The 15,982-nt window shown below is 33.4% G+C and overlaps 1 protein-coding gene across 20 annotated transcripts in view; it reads left to right on the top strand.

The window, feature by feature from the left end:
* The window catches only part of Cdc42bpa (CDC42 binding protein kinase alpha), a 271,103-nt gene that overhangs the window by 57,578 nt on the left and 197,543 nt on the right, over positions 1-15,982 (top strand). For all 20 annotated transcript variants that reach the window (XM_033762072.1, XM_033762059.1, XM_010642642.2 and 17 more), the window contains exon 2: positions 8,570-8,661. In XM_033762072.1, coding sequence (XP_033617963.1) covers positions 8,570-8,661 — 92 coding nt within the window. The remainder of the gene's footprint in view (positions 1-8,569; positions 8,662-15,982) is intronic.

Raw genomic sequence — 15,982 nt, forward strand, 5'->3', positions numbered from 1 at the left:
TCAAGGGGAAATTGGACTTTACTTCACAGTAGAGGAAAGGAAGAATATACTTGGAGTGCAGGAGATCCCTTAGGGAACTTCTTAGTATTACCATGTCCTGTTATTAAAGTCAGTGGAAAACTACAACAGGTTAATCCAGGAAGAATGACAAATGGTCCAGACCCTTCAGGAATGAAGGTATGGATTACTGCACCAGGGAATGAACCAAGACCTGCTGAGGTGCTTCCTGAAGGCCAAGGGAATACAGAATGGGTAGTAGAAGGTAGTACTGTTTTTCTCCTAAGACTTGTTCTTGAGGATTGTTAAACCTATATTATAATGTTCAAGTTATGAAATGTTAGGAGTAACTTTTACCCAAAGGAAACTTGCCATCTATTCTGGGCAGGAAATTAGTGCGTTTCCATTTGTATACAGGATAGGTGTAGCACGTTAGGTGTAATTATGAACTCATCTTTGTAAATGGAGACTGATTTAAAGAAATGTGTCTGGTTGCCAAGTTGACCAGAGGTAGGTTTTGATGTTGAGTGATTGTGTCAATTTGAGAAAATTCGGTTAAAAGAAGTTTAGCTAAATCGGCTCAGCAATTCCATGCCCTTGGGCGTGGGCGGTCCATCCTAGGGCTGTTCCTTGTCTAGATGTTATAAAAGGGAAATGAGGAAGGACAAAGTTGCTTCTCTTCCTTTGGAGGAGCTCCTGTCCAGCACAGACTCTGGCTTTTGGTGCAGATCCTTCAGCTTTCCTGGCCTACACGCTTTAGCCTTCCATCACAGACCATCAGCCTCCTGATATGGACCCCACAGGACACTTCAGTGAGCTCCAGACCTTCGACTAAAACCTTCAGTCTCTAGTGTGCAGAAAGACCCTCTAGAATCTTCCTCATCTGACTCTGGGTGGCTATTGTAAGCCAGTCTTGTAGATTTTTATATATGTTTTTATATATTGCGGTGTATCTGTTCTCTAGTAAATACTAATCTATACAGGGATATATCTTATACCAGTTATAGTGGCTATTATTAAAAAGAATTCTAAATGATGTCAAGAATGAAGAGAAAGAGGAACTTTCTTATATTGTTGGTAGAAATGTAAATTTCTATAGCCATTATGGAAACTAGTATGCCTGGTATTCAAAACAGTAAAAATAAGATTGCCATATGATCCAGCAATCCCAATACTGAGTATATAGTCAAAGGAATTGAGATCAATATTTTGAAGAGAGATGTATGCACTCCAGTGTACAGCATTATTTTCAGTATTCAAGATATGGAATCAGTGTCTATTGACAGATGAATGGATACAGAACATTTCATATATATACATGTTGGCATATCCATCCATAAAAAATGAGGACATGTCATTTGCAGCAACATGGATGGAAATTGAGGACAGTATATTAAGTGAAATAACCCAGACTCAGAAAGACAAATAGTGGTTACTAGAGGTTAGGAAAGGTAAGGGATGAAAAGGATAGTTAGAGATCGGACAAAAGTGTCAAATACAGTTAATAGGAATAAGTTCTACTGTTATGTAAAACAGTAAGGTGAGTAGTAATAGGCTGGGGGGGATAGGGAAAGAATGGTTGGGGAGAGGTTGGTCAGCAAGTACAAAATTACAGTTAGAAGGGAAGAATAAGTTTTGGAATTCTGTTGCACAGCAAGCTGACCACAGTCTGTAATAATGTATTGTATACTTGAAACTTTTAGAAGTAACTATCTGAAGGGTTGAATTCTGTACTAATTACCCATCTTTGATCATTATACAATGTGTACATGTATTGAAACATTTCTTTATAAATTTATAAAATTGTGATCTGTCAATGTAATTTTTTACTTCATCAGAAGGGGCAAAAAGTCAGTTTGTATATTCTCTTGTACTCGCACTTCAGAGAGTAGTTAACTTCTGTTGTCACTGTAGTTTCTTTGAAGGCAAACTTTTTTAAAAAAAATGTGACTTTTCAAAGAGTTTTAGTAGATTTTACCTATAATGTTACAATTTAAAAATACTTTAGTATTGGACTGGAGCTTTAGCTCAGTGGTGCTGGCTCCTGTCTTGCAAGCTCAAGGTCCTGAGTTTGATCCCTGTTAGCAGAAAAATAACGAAAACAAAAACAAAAAACTTTAGTATTCAATATTAGCCACAGTGCTTGGCACATTGTATGTGTTTAGTAAATATTTGTATGAATGGTCCAAAATTCTTTATGTTGTGTCTTTATCCTGGAGAACTGCCTATCAGCTAGGTATAGAAATTTATTAACAGGTATCTGCTTCCTCTGATGGCATATTGTTGAATTACACATACTGGATAATATAGATTAGACTTTACTTTTCTGAAATAATTAAAGGGCCAGCGCACATCTTAAGACATTAAAATATGTTAGTAATATCTCATTTTTGTTCGCCATAGGCCTTAGATTATCTTATCTAAGTTATAAGAGACCATTAGGGCTCAAAGTGACTTCATATTTTAGAATTGAATATTATGTTATATCTATATGAGTAACAGGAATGGAACCTAGGTATCAGTAAGGATATTCCCGAATTATTTGTGTTTAACACTAAATGTGAATTTTTAGCTATAGAGGTTATGTAAACATTTTTGTTATGAAAATGCAAAAACTATTTTCTTAGTGGGAGTAAACTTTAATATATTAGATTGACTGACTTTTCTAATTTTATGAAGTTTTTCATATCTGTTAAGTTCTCTCAATAGCTTCAAACTATTTTCTTATTCATTCTAGTCTCCCACCAAAAGAAGTGTTCTAATGATCTGTGTGTGAATCCTAGTTCGTTCATTTTAGTGGCTAAGGATCAGCAAAGTATTTTTTTAAAAAGTAAAAAATGGTTAAGTCATATAATTAAGTGCTTTCTTTGTTTTCTTACCTAAAAGGAAGTATCTATTCATTATTACAAGACTTGGTCAAGTTGGCATAGGCAAAATACTCAGAACTTGGAACTAACTAAGCTTTCAGTAACTATTTATTATTATTACTACTATTATTAATTTGTACTAGTTTAAAAATTATTCTGATTATTAAACATTGTTTTGTATATTATAGTCCTCTCTTGCTAAGGTTCTTTAGAGATATGGATACAGAAGGGATTATGCCTGTACATTTTTCTTTATATACACAGGGAAAAAGGAAGAATAAAATACTGTTTTGTTAAATGAAATCTCTTGATAAATTTGAAAATGAGAAGTCCTAATCTTATGTCCCAATTAAGGAAATGCTAGAAAAGCACCACAGATCTGTGTAGTTCTAGTTTATAAATGTAGAAATAAATTATTGGCTAAAAACTCTGTAAAATTTCCAGAGTAGAATTTATATTTTGCGTTTGTGCTTAATATTTGTTATGGGATGTGCTTTGTTATGATTACACAGAATCCAACTAATGGTGGCTTCCCACAAGGACACTGATTATTAAATAAGAAATCTTTTCTTTTTGTTTCCAAAGATTGAACTCGGGCCCTTGTGCTTTCAAGGCAGGTGGCGGAATAAGAAATCGGGGCTGGTTCTGTGGGTCAGCATTGCCAGAGTGTTGGCTTGGAAGATCTCTGAGATCTCATTTCTCCCTGTGTGGTTGCAAGATACCTGGCTCATAAAAGAGTACATCATAGTAATATCTTGGGTGGAGAGTTTGGGAAAGGGCTTTCTCCTGTTCTCCTTATTCATTAGGTCAGAAGTTCTTCCTAGGAGCCCTCAGAGCCTTTATATCATATTATTATTCAAAATGAGACATAGCAAAATTCACACATACGCGTGGCCAAATAGTGGAAAAGAGAGAGATTTCTATGGCTAGTATGGACAAAACGAATTACCACACTTTACCTCCAAATCTGGGGTCTGTTAATGAGGAAGAAGGGAAAAATAATTGTTGGAAAAATAACTTATCATTAGCCTGCCTGGCACATAATACAGTATATTTATTTATTTAAAAGTACTTGTATAGTAACAGTGTTTATGGAAGTGAACAAAATAGGTCACTCTCCTAAATTCATGAGGATTTTTTTTTAAAGAGATGTCTTTTCTGTTGGATATTACTTACGAAGTTTTTGTTTGTCTTAGTTCTGAACATGCGCCTTTTAGGGGTATTTTTTATTCAGACCATAATAGAGAGCCTTATGCATGCAAGTGTTCTACCATGAGCTATACACTTTCAGCCCTAGAAAGTGATTTCTTAGTCTAAGTTGGTGAAGTAGCCAATAATCTTTATATGATATATAACATTTGGAGGCAAATATGCTTTTCCTTGAGAGGGGTTCATAGTCTTACTCCATACTCTTAAAGGGGCCCATGATCCTTCTTTCCCCCTGTTTTTAGTTGTTCTTTGAGAATTAACTTTATAAAATAAGGTAGTCAAAAGTAATATAGAGTAGTAAATTGGCAACTTAAGTCATTATTTCATATGTATGTTAGTATATCATTACATTTTACTGACAGTATTTTTCATATTTTGAAGTCTTATTTTACCCCCCCATCAGTCTGTTGTTTCATGCTGGGGATTGAACATAACACCTTTAAAACTTGCTAACGATGTGCTTTGCCACTGAAGTATAGCCATAACAATCCCCTTTCTTACAATATTAGTCATTTTAAGTTTAAGAGATTGAGTTTATGATTTTGAGTTATAGTTAGGCTCCTATTTTCAGATCTAATAACCTGTGTTTGTCAACTTACTTTGTCAAAGTGGTGTGTAGTTTTTCCAAATTCTTATTTTTGTTTTCTTTCAAAGCAGCTTTAGTGACATTTGGTTTGCATAATAAACAGTTCACCCATTTGAAATGTACAATTCATTGGTTTTGATATCTTATGAATTGTTTTAATTAAATTTATTGGTACATTTTAGATATACATAACTAGGGAATTTTTGTCATTTTAACTTTTGTAAGTGCACAATTCATTGGCATTAAATTGCTTCATGATGTTGTACAATCACTATCACTATTTCCCAAAGTTTGTCATAATAACAAAGAGAAATTCTGTAACTATTCAGCAGTAATTTCTTATTTCTCCTGCCTCTCAACCCCTGGTAATCTCTTACCTACTTTCTTTCTATATCCTGGATATCTCATGTACTTTAAATCATATAGAATTTGAGTTTTTTGGGCTAGATTATCTTGGCATATTTCCCTTATTCTTTAATATGATAAGATTTAGCAGACATTCATTTCACTTGAAAGTTCATAATATACTATTGTATGTGTATTCCACATTTTGTATATCCATGCATCTGTTGATAGACATTTGGGTTGTTTGAATACTGTAACGACTACTCACTACAGTAACCAGTATTACAGTAATCATTAGTGTAATCAGCCTTACAGTAATGAATACTGTAAAGTATTGATGAATAAGTATTTGTTTGAATCCTTTTTAAAAATTATTTTGAGTATACAGGAATGGACTTGCTAGGTCATATGGTAAATTTGTGTTTAACTTTTTGAGAACCTGCCAAACCATTTTGCAAAGCTGCTATATCATTTTTCATTCACACCAACAGTGTACAAATGTTCCAACTTCACATCCTTGCCAACACTTGTTATGTTTTGTTTTTATTTTCTTTTATTAAATTAAAACATATAGCAGTCTTAGAGGGTGTGGTATTTCCTTTGGTTTTGGATTGCATTTTGCTGATGATTAGTGATGTTGAGCAACTTTTTATTGACTTACTGACCATTGGTATATGTATGTTGAAGAACTATTTTTTCAAACCTTTGCCCAATTTGAATTGTGTTTGTTTTTGAGTTGTAGGTATTCTTTATGTGTTCTGATATTAATCCCTTATTCAGTATAAGATTTGCAAATATTTTTCCCATTCTTGTGAATTTTTCCTTTCTTTTTCTTTCCCCAGTACTGGGAATCAAACTCAGGACCTTGCATTTATCAGGCAGGTGTGGTGTCGCTGTGTACATCCCTGTCCCTTGCCTTTATCTTTTGATAAATAAAAGTTTTAATTTTTATGAAGCCGTTTATTTTTAAAATTAATTATATTGGATATATAACAATTTTTCTTTTGCTTTTTTCCTGTGTCATACCCAGATGTCATTGTCATTGTCATATCCATTGTCATACAGATTTCCCCCAGGTTTTCTTTTTCTTGTACCTGAGATTGGGTTCAAATTCAGGACCTTGCACTTGTGATGCAAGTGATGGCACCACTGAGCTAAATCCCCACCCCTTCTCCATGTTTTCTTCTAAGAGTTTTGTAGCTTTAAATTTAGGTCTTTGATGTATTTCAAATGAATTTTTGTGTATGGTGTAAAGTGAGGATACAAGTTTATTCTTTTTTTTTGGTATTGGGGATGCAAGGCAGGTGGCGGCACCATAGAGCTAAACACCTGGCCCCAAGTTCATTCTTATACTTGTAGATACCTTGTTTTCCCAGAATTATCTGTTTATTATCCTTTCCTCATTGTTCCCAGCACTCTTGTTAAAACCAATTGATCTAATGTATGAGGGTGTATTTGTGGATTCTTTAATTCCATTGGTATACATTTCTTTATGCTAGTAACATGTTTTGATGATTGTAACTTTGTAGTAAGTTGTAAGATTATGAATGTGAGACCTCCAACTTTGTTCTTCTTTTACAAGATTGATGTGGCTATTCAGAAGGTGTTGAGATTCCATATGAATTTTAGCTGAGTTTTTCTATTTCTGTTAAAAATGCCATTGCAATGATTTTGTTGAATCTGTAGATTGCTTTGGGTAACATTGTCATCTTAATACTATTAAATCTTCTAACCCATGATATGAGATGTCTTTCCTTTATTCAGGTCTTCTTTAATTTTTAAAGCAATATTTTGTTATTTTCAATATACAAGTCTTTTATCTCCTTTGATAAATGTATTCCTGAGTACTTGTTTTGGATGCTATTGCAGATGGAATATTTAAAAACTATCCTTTTTGAGTGTTCATTTGAAGTACATAGAAATAATTTTAAAAGTGCTTTACTGAGATGTAATTTGCATCCCATGTAATTTAACCATTTAAAGTATACAATTTAATGTTTTCAGCATATTCACAGTTATGCCACCATCACCACAGCTCAATTTTAGAACATTTTTATCATACTTCAAGGAAATTCCATACCCATTAGTAGTCATACCACATTACCCCGCTCCTTTACTCCTTGGCAAGAAGTAACCTGTTTTCTGTCTCTATAAACTTGACTATTTGAGATCATTTAGGAAAATATAAAATGCAATTTATTTTATGTGATAATTATCTTGTGGTTTTGCTGAATTTATTAACTTACTCTGAAATATTTTGTATATTATTTAGGAATTTCTACATTTAAGATTATTTGATTATGACTTTTTTCATTTTTTTCATAAAATAAAAATCATGTATGCAAACAGGAATTTTAACTTGAATTTTTAACTTGGAGCACCTCCCATTAGCTTTGGTTAGATCTTCTAGTATCAATCATGTTGAGTAGAATAAGCCAAAGTGGGACTAGGCATGTTAGCATATGTCTGTAATCTTACATTCTGGGAAGCTAAGGCAGGAGGATCTCAAAGTTTGAGGCAAGCCTGGGCAATTTAAGAAGATCCTGTCTTAAAAAAGGGCTGGGGATATAGCTAAGGACTATACCAATGGAATATTTGCCATTGTCACACCAAATTCACTTCTTTGCATCTCTCCACTTACTTATGTTATTTCTTCTGCCTGGAATGTCTATAGTGTCAAACCCAGACAGCTGAGCAAAATTCTACTTAGTTGTCAAGGTAGTGTTCATCCATTAATCTTTTTTCTAGGGAGTTTATGTTCACTTAGTGTTCACATAGTGTTCCTTTCTCCTTGCTACTGCAGTACTTTATATTATCTCTGTTAGAAATCTTATCAAATTGCTAGATTGTGTGTGTGGGGGGCTCTTACTTAACTTGTCTGTTTTACTTTAAGACAGAGCTTCTTGAAGGGAGGTACCATATTGTAATCATCTTTTTTTTCTAACTCAGTCATTGTCATCGTGTTTTGTATAGTGCACACCCTTTCATAGGCCTGTTACTAGAAAAATAAATAAATTTAATGAATAAGCGTGAAAGAAATATTAATTTACCTGACAGGAATTGCGGAAGATCTCTCTGGTGCCATGAAATCTACTTTTTTGTTTTGGTACTGGGGATCCAACTTGGGACTTTACTTTTGCGTGGCAGGCAGTGGCACCACTGAGCTAAATCCCCAGCTGAAATCTACTTCTAAATTTCTTGGACCTTTGTGTTAAAATATATGTCTAGATTGATATTTAGAATACATAGAATGTTTAACATGAAATTAAATGTGTCATTTCTACATACAGTACTTGCTGCTTTGCATTATTTCCTATTTTATCTGGTGTTTGAAAATATATTTCTCACCAAAAATGTAATTCATATATAAGAAATACTGAAAATATATTGTGTTTTTTTTGGAAGTTAAATCAGTTTATTCTCATGTAGTTTGATGAGATTTTAAAATACTTTGGCTTAGATCTTAATAAAAATTCAAATTAGAATTAATACTCCATATCTGTTGCGTTTCTAACTGGTATCACATTTTATTAAGAAAGTAATTGATGTTGCTCTTTTATTTCAGCTAAACCATTTACTTCTAAAGTGAAACAAATGCGATTGCATAGAGAAGACTTTGAAATATTAAAGGTGATTGGTCGAGGAGCTTTTGGGGAGGTAAGAGATTAAGATTTTATAGGATGTCTAACTGTTTTAGAAGGTGTTTTATAGAATCATAATTGTGAAAGAAGTTAGCCAAAGTATTTATTTGTGGTTCTAATTGTTATGGTTGATCAGAAAATTCCCTAAAGTTTTGAGTGAAAGATTCTCTGTATGGAATTGTTTTCTTAAATGTTTTATGTTTTCATGTGTACTTCATATGTTATTATAAATATGAATAATTTTTAGGATTTTGTTTTGTTCCTTTGGTCTTTGTACCATACTGTCTTAAATTACTCTAGTTAAAAAGAAGCCTTGATGTCTGGTATTGTATGAACTGTTACTTCTTTCCACTTCTGACTTCTCCCATTATGTTTTAGAATTAATCTTTCAGTTTCTAAACAGTCTCTCTCCCTCCCCTTTCCCTTCTCCCCTCTTCCTTCTCCCCTCTTCTCTCTCTCCTGAAATTTGGATTAAGATTGTATTGAAATTAAAGATCACTTTGCAGATGATTGAAATCTTAATATTGAAGCAACTAATCCATGGACGTGGTATATTCTTTCACTTTTAAAGGGTCTATAAATTTCTCTTAATGTTTTATAGTTTTCATTCAATATGAAGATTTCCATATCTTTCAGGTTTGTTCCTAGATATGTGCTATTCTTGATGTTATTATAATTAGAGTGGTTTGTTAAATGTTGTTTTCTAATTATTGAAAACATAATTACAAGTAATTGAATTTTATTTATTGACTTCATGCCTAGTGATTGTTACTTATAGTTTTTAAATGATGAATTGTGTTGAATTTTAATAAACTGCTTTATCTGCATCTTTTAAGACACTTGGTTAATGTGTTGATTATACTGATTTGTTTTCAAATGTTTAACCTTGGATTCCTAAAATAATCCTGGTGCAGTTATTAGGTATTCTCCTTTTTTATGCATTAATGGATTTGGTGTGCTATTTTTTATGTTGTTGTTGTTTTAAGGATCTTTAAACTTATTTCTTCAGAGAAATTGGCTTGTAATTTCCTACAGGAGTAGGATCAGGTTTTGGTATCTTAGTTGTGCTGGTCTCATAAGAAGAGGGGAGTATTCCCTCTTTTAGTGTTTCTAGAAGTTGTGAAGATTGTCATTGCTTTTTCCTTTTATGCTGGTAAGATTTCACTGGTGAAGCTTTCTTGGCCTGGAGGGGTTTAGTGAGAAAGTCTTAATAAATAAATAAATAAATAAATAAATAAATAAATAAATAAATAAAGGAAATTAGGTCACTTTGATTTTCTGTTTATATGTTAGTTTTGTTGTTTGTCCATATCTAATTTTTAAGACATTACTATATTGATTATTTGTTGACTCAAGCAACCATTAATTTGTCTTGCTAGGGGGTTATCAATATTATTTTTATTTCAGTGAATTAACTTTCAGCCTTTCTAGTTTTACTGTTGTAGATTAGTTTTGTTTCATTAATTTTTACTTTTAAATATTTCCATTTTTTTCTCTTGGGTTTTAACTTGCTATTCTTTTTTCTAACCTTATTGAAATAAATACTTAAAACATTGATTTCTAGCCTGACTTCTGAAAAGTGAATTAAAGGTCATCGTGGTACAGGACTGCAATCCCAGCATTCTGAGAGGCTGTGGCAGGAGGATTGCAAGTTCTAGCCCAGCTTGGACAATTTAGCAAGATTCTGTATCAAAATATAGATAAGTAAGTAGGTAGGTAGATAGGTAAGTAGATAGATTAGCTAACTGATGATGCAGCTCAGTTGGAAGGCCCTGATTCAACCCCCAGTAATGCAAAAAGAAAAAAAAAATTAATTTAAAGCTCTAAGCTTTGTTTTCCTTTAGGAGTTTTGGTTATAGCTGGCACATTTTGATGTGTCATATTTTCATTACTGTTTTGCTCCAAATGTAGTGTGATTTCTGATGTGGCTTTACATTTTCAGTGTGCTTTGTTTTGGTTTTTGAGTTTAGAAGTTTCTCTTGTTTTACTTTTCCCTTTGGTATAGAATATCCTTGGCTCATACTTTATTTTATTTTGAGGTAGGCTCTTGCTAAGTTACCTAAGTTGCCTTCAAACTTAGAATCTTCCTGCCTTGGCCCCCAGTAGCTGAGATTGTAAACATTTGGAGGATTTCCTAGTTATATATTTCTGTCATTGAGTTATAATATCAAAGTGGTCAGTGCATGTACACTGGGTGATTGTAATCCTTTGAAATTTGCTGTGACTATAAATATCAATTAGGCCAAGTTCAATAATCATTCATTTTTCCACTTTCCTTATGCTTCCTTCACTTGTCATTTCCTGAGAGAGGGTTTGTTTCTTTTTATTGTTTCAATTTTGGTGATATGTTAACTCTAAATTTTTTATCTTCCTGGTGATTAACTTTTTTTGGTCTTTATTAAGTTTATTGGTACAATTTAGGTATACAATACAGTTACATTCATCATTGGGATCTTGTAACTTTCCAAGGCTTAATCTTGGCTCCCATTTTCCCCCCATTACCCAGCCCTCCCTCCACCCTTCCACCCTTCCCTATTTACAAAGGCATTGCGTCTGTTTTTCCTTTTTACATATCTTTTTTTTTCCCTTTTTACCTTTCCCCTACCCCTCACACTTCCTCTACTCTTTCAGACCTTTTTTTCCTATTACACAATATCAGTTATACATTTTGATCCTTATTTACACTTTTAGTTTTTCATACCAGAGAAACTATTTGATATTTACACATGTGACTGACTTATTAATTTCACTTAAGGAGTATGGCCTCAATGTGCGTTCACTTAGCTATAAATATCTCTTAGTTTCTCATTCTTTATGACTGAGTAGTAGTCCATTTTATTAAAAAAACTCACATCTTCTTTATCCAGTCTCCAGTTAATGGAATGTATTATGTGTAATCCCTAGAGATTGCCATATGTATTCTTCGCAAATCTGTATGTTTCCAATTCTCATTTATTCAATTTTTACATTTTGTTAAGATCATCATTGTGATTTGCGTTCAGTTCAGCATGTTTGAAGTCCCTAAAGATATGATTACACTGCACCTATTCATTTAGATTTATCTATGTATTTCCTCTTGCTCTTCACATTCACATGCTCTTTCACATTCATATACTTTACTTTGTACCTCAGAGGTAGAGTGCTGGCCTAGTAGTCACAATACCATAATTGAGTTTGCATTGAGCTTATAGATAAATCTTGGGACTGCTGACATCTTAACAGTGTTGTATACTAGATAGCCTTGAGCAAGGTATTTATTTGTTTTTGTTAAGGTCTCATTTAATTTTACTCAATGATGCCTTTTAGTTTTAGTGTGTAGGTTTTGTTCATATCTTGTTAAATTTACGTCTAAGTATGTAAATTTTTGACATGGTGGTAAATGACATTAAACACTTTTTATATTCAAATAATTATTGACAATATGTGGATACAACTGATTTTTGTATCTGAATTTATTTCCTGAGGTCTTTGTATGTTTATTATTTTTTATTATTTTTAAATAGTCTTGCTTGCTACTTTTTCTGTGTAAACATTTATATTATTTGAGAAAGATACTTGACTTCATACCTTCCATTTTTTTGGTCTTGATTTGGCACACTAGCTTGTTCTCTTAAAAGGGTGGATGTGTTACCTTACTCCTGAGCTTATGGACAATTAGAATTTCACTGTTACGCATGACACTAATTACATATATTTTGTCTTTTTTTTTTTTTTTTTTTTTGTGCTGGGATAATTTTACCTTACACAAATTAATTTTTATTTGTTTTTTTTTTTTTTTTTTTTTTGGTACTAGGTATCAAACTTGGGTCCTTCTGCTTGCGAGGCAGGTGCCAGAACCACTGAGCCAAATCCCCAGCCCATTTACAGATATTTTGGTAGATGTTCTTTATCTGATTGAAGAAATTATGCTCTGCTACTAGTTTATTGAGACTTTTAAAATTTAATCATTAATGCTAAATTTTGTCATGATTTTTCTGCATCTATTGAAATAATCATATATGGATTTTCTCCCTTATTCATTTAACATGATAGATTAATTTGTTTTTTAAAGTAGATTTTATATTTTAGAGCAGTTTCAGGCTTATAGCAATGTTGAACAGAAGATAAAGATTTCCCATATACCTCCTATCCCACATATTCCCTATCCCTGACACTCTCTTCAGTACTCTGCACCAGAGTGGGATATTTGTTTTGAAACTATATTGACATACCATTATTACCGAAACATATAATTTTCTTAGGTTTACTTTTGATTCTGTGGGTTTTGACAAATGTAGAATGACAGGCATCCTCTATTGTAGTAGGATACCTTAGAATTTTGCTCTCCTAAAAATCTTCTCTGCTTTTCCTGTTCATTCTTATTTCCCTGTCCCCCTAACCACCAATGATCTTTTTACTGTCTGTGTAGTTTTCCCTTTTCCAGGATGTCTAATTGTTGTAATCATAAGGTACAGTCTTATTTAGATTGGCTTCTTTCAGTCATATACATTTAAGATTCCCTCATGTGATAGCCTGTTTCTTTTTAGAGAATGATATTCCATTGCCTGGTTGTACACTGTTTATTGAAGTACATCTTGTTTCTCAGATTTTGACAGTTATGAATAAGGCTTCTGTCAGCATCCATGTTTCAGTTTATTTGAATAAATATAAGGAGCATGATTGCTAGATTGTATATTTAAGTTTTTGGGGTTCTTTTTATTGATTTTTTTTTTTTTTGAGACAGGGTCTCACTATGTAGTTGAGACTGACCTAGAACTCACTATGTAGCCCAGGCTGATCTCGAACTCACAGTGATCCTCCTGCCTGAGTCTCCCGAGTGCTGGGATTACACGCATGCACCGCCACACCCGACTGTATATTTAAGTTTTATAAGAAACTGCCAAAGTGGCTGTACCATTTGTTGCATTTCAGCAACATTGATCTTGTCAATGTTTTGGATTTTGACTATTCAAACAGGTGTGTAGAGATACCTTGTTACTTAATTTGCAATTCCCTAATTGTGATATAGAGAATTGTTTCATGTACTTACTTGCTATCTGTATCTCTTTGGTAAGGAGTCTGCCCCGATTTTTTACCCCATTTTAAAATCGTGGTTTTAGTTGTCTTGTTGAGTTCTAGTAGTTCTTTGTACATCTTATACAATAGTCCTTTGTCAGATATTTTGCAAACATTTCTCTAATCTGTACATTTGTGTCTCATCTTCTAAAGAGTGGCCTTCAAAGAGGAGAGGTCTTTAATTTGAATGAAGTCCAGCTTCTTAATTACTTCTTTCATAGATTGTGCTTTTGGTGGTGATACATTGCTGATTTTTCAAATTTTAAATCAGTTTCTGGGACAAAACTCTATTTGATTGTGATTCACCATCCTTCCAAGCTTTTGTTCATTCAATTTTTTGATATTATTGCTAATCATTTTTACATCTGTAATCATGGAATGTTGGCCTATAAATCTGTTTATATCATATCTTTGTCAGGTGATATTAGGGCTGTGATGCACTTAAGTAATGAATTAGGGAGTGTTTGCTTTTTCCCTATATTTTTGAAAAGATTTTGTATGATATTGATATTTTTTTCTCTTAAATATTTGATAGAGGGCTCAGTGGTTCCACTGCCTGCCTCGAAAGTGCATCCCGAGTTCAATCCCTGGTACCAAAAAAAAAAAAGTTTGATAGAAATTAGCAGTGAAACTATCTGGACTCGAACATTTCTTTATATAATCTTCATAATTTGATCTTTTAATGATTATAGAGCTATTCAGGTTTTCTGTTGTTTTTCATGGAACTTGTTACATTTAATTATGTGTTTATAGTTGTGAAGTTGTTCATAATAAGCTTTTATATTCTTTTGATATCTGTAAAATTTGAAGAGGTTTTTGTTCCTGTTATTCATAGTTTGTATTTTATCCCCCTTATTAGAAATCAAGTTGGAAGTTTTTCACTGTTACCAAACAAAGCTACTTTTGGTTTATATATTTTTGTCTCTTTTTTTAAGCTTTCAATTTTTATCTTCTTCAATTTGTTTGTATCTTTCTTTCCTTCTACTTTATTTGGATTTAATTTGATCATTTGGTTTTTAGTTGTTCAGGGTGTTAACTTATGTCTTTGATTCATTTCCATTCGATTGTAAGCATGAAAGCTGTAAATTTCTCTTTGAGCAGTGTTTAGAACATCCCCAAAATTTTGCTATGTGGTGTTTTTATTATCGAGCCACAATCCTATGTAATTTGCACAGCTGGGGTCAATGACACATGTTTCTAATCCTAGCTATTCAAGAGTCTGAGGCACAGGTGTTTCAAGTTTGAGGATAGCCTCAAATGAACCCATTCCTTCCTTATCTCAAAGGTTTAAAAGGCTGGGGTTGTAGCTCAGTGATAGAGTAGTTGCCTAACATGCACAAGGGCTGGGTTTGATGTCTAGTACTGAAAGACAAACAAACAGAAACCTTTAATTTTCTGATTCATGATTTATTAGGATTGTTATTTCCTTTTTTTTAAAGTTTGGGGCTGTTTGTGGGTTTTTTTATGGTCAAATAACACAAAATTTTCAGGATTTTCAAAATTTGTTTTATGGTCAACCCTACTCTTAAGAGAACTAACAAGCACTATGAGGCCAGCATTAATTCCTTCTGACTAGGCCATATGTTTTAAAGGTTTCACCACTATTTAAGGTCACTGTAGGGGGATCAGTGATCCAGTACAAAGACCCTTGGAGGACACACCATAACCATGTTCACACCATACCTGGGGGGTTAGAATAGGGTCTGCAGCAAATGGAAATCATAGAGGCTATCAAATTGTGGGCCTTTCTTTGTCTAGAAATTTTAAGTTCCTGAGGGAAAGCCCTCATATAGCTATCTACATACTACACAGTAGGTAAGTAGGTTTTCCACAGACATCTCTATGTTAATATTCCCATTGGCAATGCAGATCTGTTCAGTTATGGTTTTCATGGCCTCAGAATGCCCAGGAAGAGCCACAGGAACTTCACTGATGATATCTTAATTGTTAAAGACATTTTGGCCACTGTTCTCAAGATATCAATATTGTCTTTTAGGCAAACACCTCTCTGAGAAAGTTTAGGTCTCCTGGCAAAGTCTCAAGACAGACCATTCACATAGCTCATGTTGGTGTCATAGAGACTGAATAGTGTATCTTCAGGGGTACAGATAGGGTCTGGTTGGGGTACTAGTCAGCACCATCAGCAGAAACCATGTCCAGGGCCACCCTTGGGATCTGGATCCTGGATCCTGGATTTTCTGAAATCTAATACACTGGGTAATTTTCCTTCTTCCTTCCTTTCTCTCTCTTCCCTTCCCCTTCCCTTTCCTTCTTTCTTTTTT

This window comes from Fukomys damarensis, unplaced genomic scaffold (genome assembly GCF_012274545.1).
Source record: "Fukomys damarensis isolate Sample0158 unplaced genomic scaffold, DMR_v1.0_HiC HiC_scaffold_11, whole genome shotgun sequence".
Classification (NCBI taxonomy): Eukaryota; Metazoa; Chordata; class Mammalia; order Rodentia; family Bathyergidae; genus Fukomys; species Fukomys damarensis.